The 20493-nt window shown below is 40.6% G+C and overlaps 1 protein-coding gene across 1 annotated transcript; it reads left to right on the top strand.

Moving 5' to 3' along the window:
* Nucleotides 1-287: 287 nt before the first annotated feature.
* On the top strand, nt 288-20376 carry SLC39A6 (solute carrier family 39 member 6). Its single transcript, XM_038123366.1, has 10 exons — nt 288-355; nt 1630-2425; nt 3617-3797; nt 4100-4269; nt 5440-5649; nt 7270-7339; nt 8600-8977; nt 14276-14356; nt 16743-16933; nt 17040-20376. Exons 2-10 carry the CDS (start codon nt 1658-1660, stop codon nt 17190-17192), a joined length of 2202 nt encoding a protein of 733 aa, XP_037979294.1. The 5' UTR covers nt 288-355; nt 1630-1657; the 3' UTR covers nt 17193-20376.
* Nucleotides 20377-20493: the final 117 nt, after the last annotated feature.

Here is a 20493-nt window from a genome sequence, read left to right as displayed (position 1 = left end):
CTCTCATCCTTTCAACTCTTTGGGGATTATTCACACCTCTCGCGCAAACCCTAAATCCAAACGTCAGTGTTTTCTGAAACAGGGAGCCTCTCGGTGTCCAGCCTTCCTCCCGGGCCACCTCCTCCTCGCTGCTGCCTTTGCCCGGGCCCTGGCCGCGGACAGGAGCGGCGGGGACCCCCCGGCAGGCTCCGGGGGCGCTCCGGGCTCCGTCGAGGCCGCGGCCGCTCGGGCCCCACGTGAGGCGGCCCCGCCTCCCCGGAGCCGCCGTACCCGGAACAGGAAAGGGAAGGGAAGCGGCGCGGCGCGGGCGGGCAGCGGCGGTGGTGCGGCTCAGCCCGGCCCGGCGGCGGGAGAGGTAACCTCGGGCTTCTTTTCCTCCCCCTCCTCACCCCTCTTCCTGCGGCGGCCTCTGGTGGTGCCGTGTGTGCCGCGCCCGGGCTCAGGGCAGCGCGGGCGGCCGGGCCGGGGTCGCAGCGGGGCCGTGGGCGCTGAGCGGCTCCTGCGGGTCACGGAGCCGCCGGGTGGGACAGGTTGGGAGGGACCACGGTGGGGCGTCTGGTCCAGCCGCGCTGTTCCGGGAGGGTCATCCCAAAGCACGTGGCGCAGGATTGCGTCCAGACGGTTCTTGAATATCTCCAGTGAGAGAGGCTCCGCACACCCTCTCTGGACTGTTCCAGTGCTCGGTCACCCGCACAGTAAAGTTCTCCCTCATATTCCGGGGCCTCTCCCCGTGCATCAGTTTCTGCGCGTTGCCTCTTGTCCCGTTGCTGGGCACCACGGGGAAGAGCCGGGATCCATCCTCTTGGCACTCCTCTTTCAATTACTTATGGACGATGGCGAGGTCCCCTCATCTCTTTCCAGCGGTGGTATGGGGTTTTCCAGGCTGACTAATATTTTTGGAAACAGAGGTTCTCCTCATCGCCCTGGAAAAGGGCTGAGGCAGCATAGCCCTGCACACCATAGCAATTAATTCGCAGCCCTGCTGGAGTATTTGTGGAATGAAACACACAAACTCTCACACTTGTGGGCATCTGGTCCCCGGCAAGGGCCTGCCTGCCTAGTGAAAGGAGCCGTGCGACGCCAATGCTAAAACAAAGGCAGAACGTGACAGCATAAAAAGCCACATTTTTGTAGAGTGTTGGAAACACTCTCTCTACTGGTTTGCCAAAACCTCTGGGAAATCCAGTGATGAAGGGTTGGGAATTTCAGTTTTTAAGCAGGAACGTGTAATTTATATGACTTATCCATTGCGCAGACAGAAATTGCAGGGCTTCTTTTAAGCAGGAGAAAGCCCTAGCCTAGAACTTAGGTGGTGCACCCTTGAGGGCTCTCATGTTAGCAGTGACTCAGGCAGAGCTAAACAAAGGCAAGCTGGCACCTGGGGAGGTGTTCATGGCCAGTGACCTCACTGTGGTATTCAGCTTCTTCTGTTGCCCGAGGCAACACATCTGGGAGAAGTGCTGAATGTGTAAGAAATTTAAATGTCTCTTGCTGCATTGGTACTTCGAGCATGATTTGGTTTCGTTTGTTGTGGTGGTTTTTTTTTGTTTAATCAAATTATGATTGTGTGTTACAGAGGATAATGTGATTGGTTTTGTGCAAGCAATTTAAATTTTCCTCTTCTTCTAGATTATTTTCACTGCTGGAAAGAACTGCAATGGAGAGTACGGTATCAGTTATTTTCCTTGTATCGTTTTCCATACTGCTCTGTGAAAGTTATCACCATGGAGTGGAGACAGCTACTGTTGTGCATACATCAGAGAGAGCTTTTCCAGAAAAGACAATGGGTGTTAATACTGACTTGGCAGGACTGATACAGAAGTTGCACCTTCAAGAACTTTTTAATCGTTATGGAGAAAACAACTCTCTGTCAATTGATGGGTTTAGAAAACTGCTACAGAACATAGGAATAGATAAAATGAAAAGGATTAAAATAAGCCATGATCATGACCACGATCATGACCATGATCACGACCACAATCATGACCACAATCATGACCATCACGACCACGACCATCGCTCTCACCATAATCATGTTTCATTGAGTAAAGGCTCTGAGAAGACTGCTTGTCCGAACCACGAGTCTGATGCTAGCAAAGACCACAGGAGCAGCCACGCGAAGGAGCCTCACAAAGGCGAGGGTGCGGAACGGCAGCAGGGCTTTGTGCGCAGCAAGAACGCGGTCCACGGGATCACGGCGTCTGTCGTCACCGCTGCCACAGGCGGCCACGCTGAGCTCCAGAACGTGCAGCCTGGAGAGGCCAAGACAGCTGTTCGTGTGGGTGCTGGTGCTGCTAATGTCACAGGGGGCCGCAACGCCACCTGGCTGGGTGCCACAAAGGCAAACGAATCTCGTGCTTCTCCGAAGGAGTTGGAGAGAGGGAGCTACCTCTATTCTAAACTGAAAAAACAAAGCACTCAAGAGGTGAGGCCGGTTCTGTTGTGTTCTCAGGAATCCAGATCCACCAGGAATGTTGTCATGGCTTATTTTTCAGGTGCTTGTTGTTTACCTGGGTGTACGTTTTGTGGTGTAGCAATACCCATAGCCAAACACATGCAAATGAATTTCCTTGGAACTTGACATTTTGAGGGAATATGGTGTTGTGTTCACAAGCTCAGAGGAAAATCAAGTATAAATGTACACTTGGTTTAATGCATTTATGATTTATATATTTAACTGTTCCTAAAACTGAAAAACATCTACACTTTCAAGTTTGCAGTTCTGCCTTAGCTCAGGAGTCTGTCTTGTTTTCCCGTTAATGGAGTGAAAGTAAAAAAATCCAGTTAAGGTACTGATTCTTATCAAAGCTATCTCACAGTGTAATAGTGTAGAACCATCCTCCTCTAACACCTTCCCTCCCCATCTAACAGCTGTACGTAAACAGCTCTGAAAAAGATTGTGGCAAAAGATTGTGTTACTTTAAAATAGTATAAAATTAGCACTGGTGAAGAGTATAGTTGTGTTGTAGAACTACACGATGAAATAAAACATTTTTATTAAACAGTTAGATCCTTTTCCATTAAAGGCTTTGAAAAGCAGTAGGATCTTAATGTTTGCAGCCATACCAGGTAACTCTGAGTGGGTGTTGTGTGGCATGTGATGGTGGGTGCTGAATTCACAAGTTGTTGCTGTGTTCTGCACTGTCGAAGCAGAAGTACTGCTGTTCTTTAAACCCACCGAGACTGTGTGTAGGTTGTACAGTGGGAAGCTCGAGGGAGTGTATGTACAACATGCTCTGCACAAGACGTTCCACAGCAGTCACTGCTATAAAAAAGCTGTTTGACCTTGTTAATGCTTCCTTATGTGGCCTTTAAAACTGACTGAAAAGTGTTAGGCTTTTTCTGTTTGTACATCAAAGCATCTGACCCATTTGTGCTGAGAATGAGTAATAATTACATGTCATCTACCCAGACTCCCAAACCAGCTTTCTGGGGCAGGGTTTGGGTGGAAGTACATTTTTTACTAAATGGGTTTATTACCAGTTTTTGAGTTGTGTTGATATAGCTGTTTTCATGTGGTGCCACTGCATTTCAATTAAGGTGGGATGCACAGTCCTTTTAAGATGGATAGTGGTATTTTGCTTCTGGTTAATCTTTAACTTGTCTCTTTCCACAGTGCTCCAATGCATCCAAACTGATGCAGTCGCATGGAATAGGCACTCAAGTATTGTTGACTGCTACAGAATTTAGTTATCTCTGTCCAGCTCTTATTAACCAGATCGATGGCAAGTACTGCATAGTCCATGCTACTAGTGAAAAAGCTGAAACTCCTCCAAAAAGTTTTTCTCTGCAAATAGGTAGGCTGCATTTTTGTTTGTTTTTTTTTTTGTAACATCAAAGCTTAATGGAAAAATGTTTATGTTGGTTATAAATCAAAGAAACCTATTTCTTTCCTTCTTACAACCTACAGTTGTGAGAAGTGTGGTTTTCTGTTGGCACTTCACCAAGATTAGAGAGAAATCTTTGTGGCATACCTTTTGTTAACATCTGATTAATTGAATGATCAGGTGTGTTTGATAACAGAAATGTTAAGCAAACAAAATCATGTAATCAGCTGTTACTTATTGTTGTTGCCTTTTTTTTTTTTTTTTTTTGCCAGCTTGGATTGGTGGCTTTATATCCATCTCCGTCATCAGCTTTCTTTCCTTGCTGGGTGTTATATTGGTACCACTGATGAATCGAGTATTTTTCAAATTTCTTCTGAGTTTTCTTGTGGCATTGGCTGTGGGGACCTTGAGTGGAGATGCCTTCTTACACCTCCTTCCACATGTAAGTATTAATTACTGTTTCATTCATTATGTCAAAGCAGAGAACTTGACAGCAGTATGTATTAGTGCCCTATTAGTTCGTACCCATTTGATGAGTCATTTCTCAACCCTATTATGCAGGATTTGTGATAGAAAGGTTTTCTACTTGGAATATCTGTATTATTCATTTCACAGCCTTTAAAGTTTTCACAGACTTTAAAGTTCAAGAGCTTCATGGCATTATCCCACTCTCTGTTTCCTGTTCTTAGTCATATGTGCTGCCACGTCCCTTTATTGTTCCTTGAATACAAGAATGTTGCATAAATTTTCTTGTTGGCTTATTGCAGTGCTGCCCTGTTTTTTTCCCCCCCAGTTTAATAGACTTTAGAGGTAGTGGAAATTGCTCACTGAACACTTTAAATGTGAAATGAATAATGAACTGTTTTTTGTTACAAGCCACTTATGTTGATGGCTTTCCCATTGTGATTTTTCTTTTTTTTTTTACCAGCATCCATCATTTCTGAAGTGCTGGGGAAAATACTACTTGATAGATTTTGGAATTGCTGTTATGTAATAGGGACAATGAAATGGGAATATGATTGCTAAATTTTTATCTTTCTTGAGGTTCTTAAACAGACATCCTCCCCCCTCAAAAGTAGCTTGTTTCAGCTTTCAGATAAAAGTGATAAAAGTGACTGCAGATTCTGTGGTTTCCCAGTCCTGCCTGTAATCCACCAGGTGGTTCTTTTCCTTTCAGTTAATTTTGCATTTGCTGTGTAAGCCAACTTCCTTGTAAAAAAAAAAATTGTTTTACATCTGTGAGTTTTCTTAGATGGGAAACTAACTGGTGTGCTGGCTGTGACACTGCTTAAAATGTGGATTCCTTGATGGTGTCAGGAGTTTGTGTGAGGGCAGCTGAACAACTTGGATTAAGCAGTGTCCATGCAGCTTCAGTGTGTGGGCCAATGCCAGGCCTGTGCTCAGTCCTTGCAGTGTTTCTTCCTATCAACAAATTTCCAATGAACGGATTCCTTCTTAATTGTTTGAGTCTGTAAGCAGAGCATTTGCCCTGTGAAAATTGTCAAGTCTGGACTCCAGACATGAGGAAAATGATGTGAAGAATACTTTTTATGTTTCTTACATTACAGTTCTTTTGAATATAATGACTTTCCCCCTTTTGTTCTCCCCTTAGTCTCATGGAAACCATCACCATCACCACGAAAAGCCTCTGCTTGACCAAAAAGGCTCTATGTACAAACATCTTGTTTTTCAAAGTACAGAGGAGAATGCTTACCTGGATTCTACATGGAAAGGACTTACAGCACTTGGAGGCCTGTACTTCATGTTTCTAGTGGAGCATTTGATCACTTTAATAAAACAATTTAAAGACAAGAAGAAAAAGGTAGGGAGACTATTACTCTGAAGCTCTCTTGTATTACATGCTCATTACTGAAAACGCTTATTAAAAAACATCCCATGAATATCATATATCTTTCAATTTAATAGCAATGGCTGACCGGGTTAGTGTTAGAATGTCAATTTTATTAGGGACACATACACTTCTAAACTTTTTATTAAGGGGTCTTTGCTATTTCCATGACCACACAATATAGTACAGGGTTTGACATTGCAGTGAGTTGTTTAATAAGAAAATGTCCAGTTGCATCTTCAGTTTTAACAGAGTGATTTAAGAGCTCACTTCATTACTGACTTCCTTCTGACATCTTGAGACATTTATAACTATCTGAACTGGTTTTATTGTTATTTTAATTCCAATCCTGGATGCAGTAAGTTTGCATTGTACAGTTATTGTACTGCTGTTGAGGAGGGCACTTGCACAGACAGGTAAGGGTTGGCAGTAAGTTCTTACATAAATAAGCATCCAAGTATGCTCTAGAAAGTGACTTTATGGAATAGCATTCCATGAGGAAACACAGTCTGTCAAGCCCCTTGGTGCCTTCCCTTCTGTCCCCTCAAAAATGCAGCTCTCAGATTGTTATGCTGGTTTTTATGTGCAAGGTAAATAACTGAATTTTGGCAGGTCATTAGTGTTGGTAACTCGTAGCAGTTCTTTATTCTTGGCTACACAGGTCTTTAAAGAATTATATCAAAATTGACTCAGTAAGAAAAATTAAGCAGAAGTTGGTGATACAGTAGAATCATGGAGTGGTTTGAGTTAGAAGGTAACTTTAAAGGTCATCTGGTTCCAACCAATCCTAAGCCTTGCTTGAAGAAAGTTAGTAAATACTAATTACTTAGTTTAAAAATAGCTAATTGCTAGGCTACCTCAAAGACTGATAATCTCTGTTTAGTTTTCTCATTAAATTGGTCATTAAGGCAGTAGTTCTGGGGAAGATGCCATGTAAACTCTTTGATCATGGGAGGTTGTGTTGGTGTGGTTTATGCTGAAGCTAAACTAACTGAGAGATTTCCCTATCTCTAGTTAAATTTGTTTGACAGGAAAGAAGAAATTAAGAGTTTCAAGCAAAGCAAGAATTTTGTTTCCTCCCAGCCACAAGGAATGGATTTCCTGTTAGACTAATTAAGCCTTCCTAGATATTGAGTCACTGATCATTAATTGTTGTGATACAGACTTCAGTTGGCCAGAAGGAGAGATTTCTCTTGGTTTTTCTTCTGTGTATTATTAAAAAACATTATATTGACATTGTGATAAAAAAGAATGAGTGGAATAAATTAGTCACCAATGAATGCATTTCACTTCTCAGATGAAACCCTTCTGCTTATTTCTTGAGAAAAATGTAGGGCATTTGTGCGTGTGGGTTGGTTTGTTTGTTTGTGGTCTGTTTTGTTTTGATTTTTCTCCCCTCCTATGGAGCCTGAGGAACCTTTGTCATCTTACTTTAGCAGGCTTCTAATATTCCTCTTCTACACTCTTTATGTGGCTTCCATGTTGTCCTCTTTCTGTGCAGGCTGCATAAATGTTGTGAATATAATGTTGCTCATGTATATCCTGAAAAATAAGTAAAATATTCATAACTGCAGTATTTTCTTTTGGAATAAGAAAAAAAATGAAGATGATGGAGAAAGTAAGAAGTTCTCAGCAAATGAAGAAAAGTTGGATGTGGATGATCGTAAGTCTCATTAATATCACGCAGTTGTTGCTTGGTGGCAGCACTGTTTAAAAAAACACCTGATTGATGGCAGCTCATAGATCTGTTTCTCACTGTAGGTTGGATCACTGCCTATTTGAATTATTTTCAAAGCAAAACCTGTTTGTCTGCTGATATGTGGAGCACTAGGTCTATTTGCTGCTGTCCTTTGAAGAGGATCAGTAGGTTAGAAGTAGTGAATTCGCAGTTTTAGAACTTTAGGCCTTTTAATTCTGGATTTAGCAGCAGAAGTTGAAGTCTTTCTGTGAAAGTTGCAATACAGCTGCAGTTTCTACACTTCTCTTTAGACTGCTAGATGTTATATGCATGACTCGTTATTTAGATTTCTGGGTTTTGATAGTTTGATAATTTATTTATAAGGGTAGTATTACAAAATTGTAGACAATACTTGAAGTTTAACATTCAGAGTGCAAATGACCATGTATCCCCAAGGTCATGCTTTAAGCCAAAACACACCACACTAGTTACTTGTTAGCTGTTGATAAAAGAGATGTTCTGTTTTTCAGAGTGATTTTATAACTAATGAAATACTTGTCTGTAATGTAGAAGAAAAAATTATATTTATTCATTTAATTGCAGAGGAAGAATTTTCAAGTTTCAGCAGTTAGTTAAAAGAACCAACTGTGGTGTGCAGGCAATGTTTATATGAGGGTATTTCATGATCTATATTGATAACTTTGTTTTTCAGTGTTTATTTTCCAGGTGTTAAACTCAAGTGCCTGTATTTGTTTTGAAATATAGGAGTTTCCAAAATTATCTATAACATAATCATCTTCTGCATCCTTTTTCTTCAGCCCTGAGATTACTAAATGGCACATGCTTTTCACATACTTGGTTTTTCTGAAGCAATTGCAATAACAGTCTTCATGCTGTGAGACTGGGACTTGGGGCCTTTTGCTGTTGTTTAAATTGCAGTGAGTCTTAAATGAAAAGATTTTTTTTGCCTTTTAGGAAGCATTTGTGTCCCAAATGTAAGGGCTGCTTCAGCAGTAGGGGACAGAAACGAAAAGTTTTCCTTATTTTGAGCTATTGGGAATTATCTCTAAAATCTGAATAAGTTGTGGAAACATTTTCAAAAAATCTTCTGGTTCAAGAAATTGGATTATCAGTCTTAACTTCTAAACTTCTTCACTGCTTCACAAAGCCAAAATGTTTATTGCATCTTTGCTTCTCAGGTGATTTTAAAAATGTGTAACATTGTACTCTGGGTTTTTGTAACAGGGCCCGAGGGCTATCTAGGGACAGACTCTCAAGATCCATCAACCTTCATTTCTCAGCAGCCAACTGTACAAGAGGAAGAAGAAGTGATGATAGCTCACTCTCATCAAGAGGAGGTTGACAACGAATATGTGTCCAGGGGCTGTAGAAACAAATGCCATTCTCACTTGCACGATACCCTAGGACAGACAGATCATCTTAGTCACCATCACCATGACTACCATCACATTCTGCACCACCATCATCACCAGAACCACCATCCCCACAGTCACAGTCAGCGCTACTCGCGCGAAGAGCTGAAGGACGCAGGGATAGCAACTCTGGCCTGGATGGTGATCATGGGAGATGGACTGCACAATTTCAGTGATGGACTGGCAATTGGTAAGTGCTAACTCGGGTGCTGCAGCCCTGGGTGTGAAGGCAGTGAAGTCTTCTAGCTGTCTCTTACCTCTATTGGGGATGTAGCTAATAGCTAATTAGCAGAGGATCTTCAAAGTCTAAACTTTTTTTCTGAGAGCATCATCTTAGTAAGTAAGAAAAATCTCCAGCTTAACAACCTGGAGGTAAGTGATACATGAAACAGAAATTATGTGTTTGCAGCTGTGTTTCTTTAGAAAAATCTATAAATTGAGCTTCATTTCCTGCTTTTGGAGAGTTAAAGCTAACATGTTTCAAAACTAAAGCTAGGCTTATAAAGAATATTTAAGTTTGAGTTTGTGCCTGCAAGAGCTCAGCAATTTTTTAAAATTTTAGTTGTTTTTAGGACAAGCTTGTATTTTTCAACAAAGTAACTGTGTGTTTTTCACTTCCATCAGGCCACTGGTACCATTGCCTGATTTACTTGTTTTTCATCTTCTCTTGTGATGCAGCGGGGTCAGGTTCTACACTTGGCACGTCTGCCTGCCTGCCTGTACTGGGCCCTGGTTACACGTCAGTGTTCCTCCAGAGCACTGATGGATGGGGAATGAAGCCCTTCTTTCAATGTGTTTTAGCCTGAAAATTTTGTTTTCTGAAACAGTGGTCATACTATAATCAAAACCTTGTTCCTAAAGTTGAGCATAATAGTCCATTTTTAAAAAAATTGATCAGGTATAAACAGTTATTTTACTTGTAAACAAAACATTTCTCTTTTTGTTTCTGCTTAGTTCATGCCCCTATTTTTCTCTTAATGCGTGTAGTTGCTCAGTCTTTCTTGATAATGCTTCAGTGAAAATATTTCTTTATCACAAAAATAGCAGATTGAGTATTTTGTTTTGGACTTCTCTCTGGGAGGTCAGGGAACTCTCATGTTTTTCCTAGAAGAACTGGATTACAGGTATATTGAATTTAAAAGGTTGAAGTAAGTCACAGAAAGTGAAGTCAAATCAATAATCTTCAGTACTTACGCTAATCTTTCCTGATCTTGACTATTGTATTTAAGACTAATCTTTTCAGGTATTGGATTCATTTCCAGACTGTTCAGCATACTGGAGGCAGTTCAGCAGCATCAGTCTCTCAGTAAATTTTATTGTAGGAAAAAATTCGTTCTTGTTTGAAGAGGAAACCCAATAATAACTATTTTCTCACAGCAATATTTGCAGTTGTTCAGATTCAGTCAATTCAAAGTCTAATGTGAAAAGAGACTTTCTGATTGAATCTCATTTTTGATGAAAGTTGAAGCATGAAATGTAAATTTTTGAGCAGATCAGTAGTGAAAAATATGGTAGAAAGAAGATTTGCATACAAATGACACAGAATCAATTACCTCTTGGCATTAGGGAGATTTGGGAAGGAGCTATGACTTTATAGTTATGAAGGGAAAAGTATGAGAAAGGTTAATAAAGGCTTATTGAACAAGTGAGAGCGATAGCTTTCAGAAGTCCTGCTGTGTAGCTTGTTCAGGCTAATGGAAATATGGGTTTCTTTCAGTTCTGTCTGTGCTTAAAAGTATTATGGGAAAACATCCATTTGATGGTGTTGTGAAAATGCCAATGCTGCTTGTGTAGTAGTTAATCTGTATTTTAAAGAAGATATGAATTCTTCTGTAAAGATAACTTTAGCCAGCATAACCCTTCATTTAAGTTACTTCATGTGATTTGTTATTCATAAGTTCCATCAATTACTTTTTTCCTCAAATCTGTTGTGCTAATTATGTAGGAACAAGATTTAAAAATGCTTATTTTTTTATTAAGGCGTGGAACTGTTGCATCTGACTCATTTGTGCAAAAGGATCATCTGTGATTTGAACTTTTATGTGTAATTACAACTAAATAAGTAAAATGTGGAACACTATTTTTATACTAGTCTTGCATAAATTTTTTTTTTCAGCTTTTGAGAGGAGTCATGTCTTAAAAGTATATTTTAAGATAAATCAGCGTCTTGAGAGGGGACAATGCCAGATATATTAATTTCATCTTCAATTTGTTAACATTTCAGGACATCCATTTAGCAGTGAAAAAATAAAAAGAGATATTCTTGATATTTAAGCTTGTACTTTAATTACTTCTTACTTTTTCTCTTTGAACTTCATGAGAATTAAGTTTGCTATGGTCTTGTCTAAAGCTGTAGTGCTTGGTGTGTCACCTCCGCCCTTACTTTCTCCCTGCTTTCCCCTAAATTTGCTGTTGGTGCCACCTGTTTTATCACAAAGTCTAAACTTTTGTAACAGGGCCCGAGGGCTATCTAGGGACAGACTCTCAAGAAAATGGGTTGCAGTTTTTGTCCTGGTGAGCTCTATTTCTTACCAGCCACCAGGCCCTGTTGGCCCAGAAGTCCAGTCAGTGTGCAAGCCCATATTTCCTCTTTGCCCAGATAAAACTGCTACTGGAGATAGTGTCAGGAATCCTACTAAAGTTCTGTTGCATTCACCATCTGTATGATCAATTATTTCCTCAAGCTGGATGCAGCTTTTGGAGAGGGATTTTAAGAGGATATTCCACATGATCTTTTCAGGAACTGAGATGACACTGACCACTCCTGAGTCCTTTCTTAAAGATGGGAATAATGTTATCCTTTCCCCAGAGTTCCAGTGGGGCCTTCTATAGCCATGGTTTTCCACACATGATCAACAGCAGCTTTTTAGTCACACTAGTAACTCTGTCAGTACCTTCAGGTGAGTCCCATCCTGGAATGCACCTGAGCATTTCCAGGTTTTTCTGCATTTCTCTGAACTGTTGCTTCTGTGGTTTGCTGTCTCTTTCTTTCTGGAATGGAGCTGGGATCTGGCTTTGTTGACAAAGACTGAGATGAAGGCTGTGCTGCTGCTTTGCCTCTTTCTATGTCTACTACTTATTTCCCTTCCTCATCTGTCAACAGAGGCGAATTTTTCATGAACTCTGTTTCTCAGCTAGCATTCTTGTAGAACTGTTTCTTGTTATCCCTGGAGTCTTGTTAGTTTTAGATCAAGCTGGGCTTTGGTCTTCCTCCCTTTTGTTCCACTGCTTTTAGCTTCTTTGCTAAGTTGCCAGTCTTTGTTCCTATTGCTTGTGTGCTTCCTTTTTGAATCTTAGTTTACTAGTTTTACTTAGTTTACTTAGTTTACACACTGCTTAGCTGGGCACATCTTCTGCAAGTGTTCCTGCACAAACAGGCTTGTTTGTTTGTGTATCTCTGTGCTCTACAAACTGGCCACCCCTTCTGGGTACATCATCTCTTTTGACTCATTCCCTACCCTGCAATTCCTTAAATAAGTCAAAGTCTGCTTCATTAAAGCCTAGAGTCCTAATTTTGCTTCTTCCTCTTCCAGCCTCCTGAACTCAGTTACCTCATATTCACAAGATGTCATTTTTTGCTGTATTTGCCATCAGTTTTTCCTCGTTTTTGAGCAGCAGGTCAATTTACAATGCTAATCCTAGCTGGCTTTTGTGTCATCTATAGTAGGAAACCATTACCAGTACAATTAAGGAACGTCCTGGTTTGTGTGTCCAGTACTGTTACCTCCACAGATGAAGACTCTCTGTGAATGGTGATGTCCTATGTTCATAGGTAGGCTTATCCACCACCTTTCCTTGGTTACATGATTTGTAACCTTATTCCTAGTGTTACTCTGATTGACCAAGAGACTGAACAGACACATGGAACCACAATTCACATGTACTTTTATACTGGAGCTCTCTGTGGTCAAGGAACCCCTTTATAGAGGTAGCCAAAAAAACCCCAAAGTGAATTGTATTCTGTCCCTGTAGGCAGTTGGTATCTGTCCCTGACAGGCTAGACAAGCTTTGGTGCTGTCTCCACAGCATCATTCAGACAGGCTCTGGGCAACCCATGGACTTCCCTTGGCAACAGGTCAGCAGGTCTGTCTTTGTCGTGCATGGGAGGGAATCTCCTATCACTAAAAAAAAAATCTTTCCTTCCATTTTGTGGACATCAGACTTCTAATCTGATGTACCGAACTGGTGGGCGAGGTAGGACTCACTTACACTCCCACTGCTGCCAGGGTCATGACCATGTTTTTCAGATCAGCAAGCTGCAGTGGTGACAGAAGACTCTTCCTGTTGCCAGACTTCACTGTCCTCAAACTCGTCTCAGAGTTCATGTTTCCTGTTCCAGCGCTACTTTGGTCTTGCCTTCCTTTTCTCTGGCAAAGTCTGATGGGCTTGGCCTTTTGCCTCTGTAGAACTTCTTCTGAAGACTCTCTCGATCCCGTTTGTTACCACAAAGGACATCCTGCATCCTCTTGTCTGGATGCCACAGCACACATCCCAGACAATGGTGCTGCTGCTGCTGTCACCACTTCAGGGAGGAGCGTCAGTCACTTCTTGCACTTGAAGACCTGGATAGCTATGTCTCCCTCAAGAGTTAGGTCAGCACGTCTCTTCCCCAGTGAAAAGAAGGGATTGTCTCCAGTGGAGTCACTGCCACTGTAGTGCTTCCTCTGGGAGCTGTTCCTGGGTCTCTTGTGTGCCAGCCACTGTGACATGGCTTTGTGCCTCTTTAACTGCTTGTTGGCAGCATCTTGTTTGCTGGCAGGCTCCTGGTAGCAGCTGAAGAGGAAGCTGGATGTGGCTCTGCACCCTTGGAGAGGCTCTCCATGCAGCTGGGGACCTGACATGCCATGTGTGTGTGAGATGTGCTGCAGCTCTGCAGTGTGCTGTGTCCTCCTGAGCTACTGCCAAACGAGAAAAACAACAAGCAACAAGAGGAGCAGAGAAGACAAGAAAGATGAGGACTGTTGGACTAGTTGAAGGGTTTTCTGTGGTTTTGGGGCTTTTTTTCTCCACTTAGAAGCAATCTGCCATGGTATTTACCTTAAAGCAAGCTGCTTAGAAGTCAGTCTGTCACTGTGATTTTGCAGCCTCTCTTATTGTTGTCTTGACTTTCCTTTCCCAGGATGTCTGACTCTCAGGTGCACTTGGGTTGCTTTGTTCCCTTTGTGTCTTAAAAAAAAAAAGTATTTTTGATGGTATTTCCATTTATTGCATTTTTTGAGGAGGATTGTGGTGTTGGAATGTATTTGGCTTAGTTCAGAAACAAGGCAGTGAAACGTAGTTTACTTTAACAGCAAGATTCTGAAGAAGAATTTTGTGACTTAAGGATCATAAACCACTGTTCAGTTAAAGTTTAAATGCTTCCCCAAAGAAAAATTGGAGTGAAATATATGCCCTAATATGACACAAGCATGTGCAACAGTGGTTCTGCACTTGATATCTGAATATGTAGTAATGCTTTGTTTGCTTTTTTTTCCCTGTCTCTTCATAGGAGCAGCCTTTACTGAAGGGTTATCTAGTGGTTTAAGCACTTCTGTGGCTGTATTTTGCCATGAATTACCTCATGAGCTAGGTAAGACCCCAGCATTTCCATATGCTGCATGTGTATGTACTTACAGGTGCATGTGGGAGAGCAAAATTTGATCAACTTTGTCTGTGTCAGGTTCTCTATTAAAGGATACTTCTGATTTTCTTAAAGACTGTTTAACCATTTCTAAATTGAATTAATAGTTTAAAAATCTAAATATTTCAGCTACTCTGGTTAAAACTGTCTCTTGCAGTTACAGCTTTTTCTGTCTACTTTAGTTGTAGTTTTTATTCTCCTTGTATATAACATAAGTTGTGAATTGCAGGAGAATGCATGACAGAATTTGCTTTTCTCACATCCCTCCTTAATTATATTCTCGGGCTTGTGCTGCTAAAAGGAAGGTCATGATTAGTCAGAGTACTTTCTGCATAACATTTACTGCTTTTTCATTAAGACTTGCAAAGAACTGCTGTAGCTCTAAATCAAACTTGAAACTACTTGGAAATCTTTCTGGAAACAGTTTGTCTTTCAAGCTCAAGTGATTTAAATTCGTGTGCAGTCCCATGAGAGATTATTGTCATGTCTTACTGTAGGAGTTGAGTATTTGGCCCTTTTGAAGGGCAGCTGGTGAGAATGGGATGGACGTGCTTAGCTGAACTTGAGACAAAGCTGATCTTTCCAGTTGTCAAATCATTTTGGATGTGCAACTGGTGTTTATTTCTCAGCTGTCATGGTCACTGTCACACACTTGGTGTATAGAATAAAGAAAGAAGAGTTTGCTTTCACTTTTTTTAAGGTTTAATTCACCAGAGGGGAGAACATTCAGTTTCATTTAATGGAGCTTGTAAACCAGTATGTGTAAACATTAAACTCTCTCTATATAAACAGTTTGATATATTTGTACAGTAATATTATACAGAAATATGTTATTGTGGAGAAAACATACCTGATTTTATGGGTTGGGAGGAATTGAGTCTTGTTCATACTAATCATGGAACTTGTATTAATTATACGTACTAAATGGTAGTTCAGATATAGGAAGTAAATTCATCTTATGAACCTGATAATTTTAGATTCAACTGTTCTGTTGGTTTTAGAGATAACAAAAATCCTTTAAAATTTAAATCATACTTCTTTAATCAGAACAGAAAACTTAATAGGAAATACCTTCTTTACCAGAGGACATGGAGTGGCATAGGAAAATTGAAACAAATGGGACTAGTTGAGGTTAGCTGGGAATAAAATTGTATCATTGTTGTTAATGCTGAGCAATGTTTTTCAATATACCAGTTCATCTTAATTGCAATGGCTTGTAGAAAAAGCTGTTGTAACAAATTACTCAAATCAGCTTTGAAAATCGCTTTTGTTTACTTTAACTGGAGATAAATAAAATGGATTCTTTATAAGTTTCAAATATTAAGCGTATATTACTTGGTTTAGAAAAAAATATTTTCTGAATTACAGAAAATCTGTTTCTGGCTGGTGGTCTATCATTCAGTCAAGTAAAAATAAGACTTTAAGGATCGTTTACAGAAATTAATAAAGAAATTACTTTAAATTTATAAAACAGATTAAAAGTACAAAGAGCAGTTACAGGATAATAAATTGAATATGCAATTGAGTGGGAATATTTTACTGTAGGAACACTCGGGCATATCAGGTACTGCAGCATTTTACAGTGGTGGTTTAAATTCAAACTGCTTGAGGATATGAAGCTATTAGAGACCATCCAAAGGAGAGGTACAAAGATGGGGAAGGGCCTTGAGAGGAAGCCATTTGAGGCGCAGCTGAGGTCACTTGGTCTGTTCAGCCTGGAGGAGACTGAGGAGAGACCTCACTGCACTCTACAGCTTTCGCATGAGGGGAAGACAAGGGGCAGGCATTGATCTCTTCTGTCCTGTGACAGGATCCAAGGGAATGGCCTGACGTTGTGTCAGGAAAGGCACGGGTTAGATATTGGGAAAAGGTTTTTCACCCAGAGGACGTTTGGGCACTGGAACAGGCTCCCCAGGGAAGTGGTCATAGCACCAAGGCTGAGTGTTCAAGGAGTGTTTGGACAGTTCTCTCAAGGACGTGGTGTGATCTTGGGGCTGTCCTCTGCAGGGCCAGGAGTTAGACTTGGTGATCCTTGTAGGTCCTTTCCAAGCCAGGATGTTCTGTGATTCAGCAAAAAGCTGCTTCTTTCAAAAATGCAAAGACTTTAGAGTTATAAACTTACAGTATTTGCTGCTGTGGTGTTGTTCATGTGCACCCTTGAAATTTCTGTCCCTTGGTGATTTCTGTTTTTATGAAGGAAAAAAAATAAGGCAAACAACAGCATGAAAGCAGCTTAGTAGTCCTGTAAGTAAGAGAACTGTAAATAAGACAGCACTGCAGTACGTACCCAAGAATGAAAACTTTGTCTTGGCTTTTTTTTTCCCCCCTTTTACAGGAGATTTTGCTGTCCTTCTAAAAGCTGGTATGACTGTCAAGCAAGCTGTGCTTTATAATGCTCTGTCAGCTATGCTGGCCTATCTTGGTATGGCAACTGGGATCCTTATTGGTCATTATGCAGACAACGTTTCCATGTGGATATTTGCACTTACTGCTGGCTTGTTCATGTACGTGGCTCTCGTGGATATGGTAAGTGCCTACACCTATTTGAATTTTGTATAACACAGCTTAAGAATGAATGATTTGAAGCACTTGTTTCTTTTGAAGGTATTTTAACACCTCCTTGTTTGTTTAGGTACCTGAAATGCTCCACAATGATGCCAGTGACCATGGATGTAGCCGGTGGGGATACTTCCTGTTACAGAATGCTGGGATTCTCCTGGGTTTTGGGATAATGCTGCTTATCTCAGTATTTGAACATAAGATTGTATTCAGCATAAACTTGTAATCCTGGTTGCCAGGAAGACACCTTGGTGTTAAATTATAAGTGGTAGGGTTTTTTTTCTACACGAATTGACTTATTGGAAAGGTACATTTGATATAGACTAGATATTTTTGTTGGTGTGCTTTGTTGTTGTTTACTTCCCTCCCTTCTTGCCTGATAGAAAGGAACACTGTAAAGTTTGGGGTTTGCTGGGGGTTTGTTTATTTGTTTGTTTTTAATTGTTTTGTTTTTTTTTTACTTGGGATTTAGCATTGCTTATGGTACTTGGAAAGTGGTACTTAGTAAAACATGGCCAAATCTATATTATTTGTATTGTCTGTATTGTTTGGGGGGGTAGGTTGTTTTTTTACTGAATTTATTTACTGTATGTAATTATACATGATGTTTTTTACTTGAGTGGTTTTGCTGGTTTAAAGAAGTAAAACAACAGTGGTTTTTATTTTAGCACAATTAAAATCAGCTGATACAAAGCACAGTGAGCAAAGTAAAACAAGAACAAGACATGTAATGATTAGAACGTGTTTATTGGTAAAAACTTATCTCTTCTGCGTCCATCTGGTTTATACTGAAGGGCAGATAAGTCCATTCCGTCCTTTGTGGTCGTGCTGGTTCTCTCAGTAGCTTGTGGATTCCTGTGTCTTATTCCAGTTGGTTTCTACTCCAAACAAATTGATGTAAAACCATGTTCTAAGTGTTTACATCAAATGTTTAACTTGTTTCATCCATTCTGATATGAGTTGCTTTTTGCTGGTTTCTCAAATCAGCAACAAAAGTCCAGCTCTTAAATTGCCAAAGCTTTAAGAATTCCATCAAAAAGACTTTAAAAGCCGTGCTGTATCCCACTTACACTGCCTGAAGTGACAAAGGTATATTAAAGGCTGTTTGATATCAAGGGGGAGGAGTGCTACAGGCTGAGATAAACAGTCATTTCCTACAAAAGCTTTCTGAAGTAAAGTGTTGATTTACTTCGGGAAAATGAGCTGAGTGGGAGAGCTGCCTACTTCCAGTTCAGTGTGATTACACACAAACCTGTGCTTTATTTTTTGCAAGAACTAAAGCTGAGAAATCCCAAATAAGAAAATTTCTTTGGTAGCATATCTAGAGAAGCAAGGTGTTAAAGATAATAAGTGTATGCCTAAGTATGTAGTTTAGGCCTACAGTCTCAATTTGTTTAACCACGCTGAATGTCACTGAAGGAAGAAGGTTGAAAAAACCAATAGCAAAATAAATTCTGCATTAGTAGGGAAGGTGAACATGTCAAAGTTCTTTAATGATGAAAAAATAACAAAATTATGCTGTCTTACTAGCTAGCTTTAAAAATCCCAGAAATAAAACAATTAGAACATATTTCTGATCCACTGCTTCAAATCATCAGCTGAATAAAAAGCTTGAACAACAAGAGAAATACTTGATAATAACATGTATGACACATTAAAACAGTTTGTTGGTCTGTCATACAATGGAAGCCAGGAACCATTCTATCACCTCAGAAATAGATGTATTCAATTAGTTGAGAGATTTGAGGGGTTTTCAGGAGTTGAGAAATGGGTACTACATGAGTTTTTGCAGCTAGTGGACTAAGCTTCTCTTCCTTCAGCCTTTCCTCAGGTTGGCAAGATTGATATTTACTTTTCTGCTCACAGTGATGAGATCCTGTTCTGTGCCTCCTTGGAAGCCAGGGGTTAAGAAAGGTGTACTTCCTTCAGCTCTCCTAATGCATCCCTGTGTCCTAGTGGGCTTTTTAGGGCTTGGTCATGGTGTTTACCTGTGGTGTGGGAAAACTCCACTGCAGCCCGTGAGGCTTCCACCTTCTGTACGGCGGTCCTGACTGCTACAGAAATCAGGCATCTCTGTAGTCCTGGGGATTTCAGACTTGGATGAGCTCAGTTTGCTTTGAATTTTTCACTGCTGGTTTCTGTTAGTCTACAGCCATAATAGCTGCCAGTTCAGCTGGATTTCTCTTGTCTGGATATGACACAGGAAGTGGGCAGGTAGCCTACTGTTGTTCAAGAGATTTTAAGATTAATGACTAAATTATGGAGATAAATCTACAGATTTCAGTGTTTCCAGTGGGTTCTTGGCTGGCTTTTGATGTACTTGACTGACATTAAAATATCCACATATCAAAACCCATTGCTAATTTAGGAATAAAAAAAATGAATTGTCTTTAGTGCAGAAATGACTCTATCCTGTACACAAACATATTCCACCCATTCAGTGGTGTTTAATCATTGATGGAGAAACGTCCATGATAGGCAGCTGTCTGAACTGATAACTGAGAAGGCTACAGACTACTTGCTGTAGTTTTGTATCAGCAGAATGACGAAATGTTGGTAGTTCTTTTTGTTTAGAGATGGTTGGTTTGTTGTTTCTCTTTGTTGGCCTTACAAAGTAGAATCTGCATCTGTTGCAATGTATTCGTGTTGGAAATACTCAAGGTTTGGCAAACTGGTGGGGCAGAGCCTCTAAGTAGCCCTTTATTTTTATGTGTATATTTTTCTGCAGCAGTTTTTAATGTACCTGGCTACTCTAGATAGTAAATGCAAGTGTGTGCTTTGTATATCTGTCTGTACCTTAATAATGGTGCAGACCTGAATTTTTATGCTGTTACAGCTGCCTTTAGTGCCTGTGCTAGATGCGGGTAAACATAATAGGCAAAAATGCTGGAATCAGTTTTGTTTGGGTTTTTTCTGTAACATATTCTTCTAATGGTTTTGGCCGGTATTTGTACAGAAAAGGTGTCATGTTACTTTGGGCAGCAGGAGTCAGAGCAAAGGTGTGGAGGTTCTCCAAGTTCTCCCCTGCCTGGCCTGTGGGGATCATGTGCTAGTGCGGTTTCTCTGCATCCTTTGTGCCTAAATGTGATGCCACGTGGGCTGTGGGAATGCAACTCCTTTATGTTGATACAAATCACAGCCCAGACTGTGAATTCAGTGGCTGAAATAGAATTCACAGAGGCACTCCTGCTGCCTGAAATGAGACACCAGTGCAGTTAAAATCTCTGTGGAAAAACTGGGTCGTTCTGTTTTCCCCGAGCAGAAAACAAAAAGATGTTTAAATAGAACGTGGGGGGTTGTTTGTTGTTTTTTTTTTTAATTTAAAGTACGTTTGTGGTGCGTGTATACATGGTCACTGTAGCTGTTACTGTATTGGCTGTGTGCTAGAGGAAATAAACCACTGAACCAAACCGCAGGTGTCTGAGCGTTTTTCTCAGTGATGCAGACAGGGCGAACGCTGTTTTAGCCTTGAGAAGATAACCAGGTAGTGCTGTGTTTGCTCAGGGTTTCCCGTGGCGGGGCGGGGA

This window comes from Motacilla alba, chromosome 2, assembly GCF_015832195.1.
Source record: "Motacilla alba alba isolate MOTALB_02 chromosome 2, Motacilla_alba_V1.0_pri, whole genome shotgun sequence".
NCBI classification, from domain to species: domain Eukaryota; kingdom Metazoa; phylum Chordata; class Aves; order Passeriformes; family Motacillidae; genus Motacilla; species Motacilla alba.
Note: the sequence above shows the minus strand (reverse complement) of the source record. Positions and strands in the feature narration are given on the sequence as shown.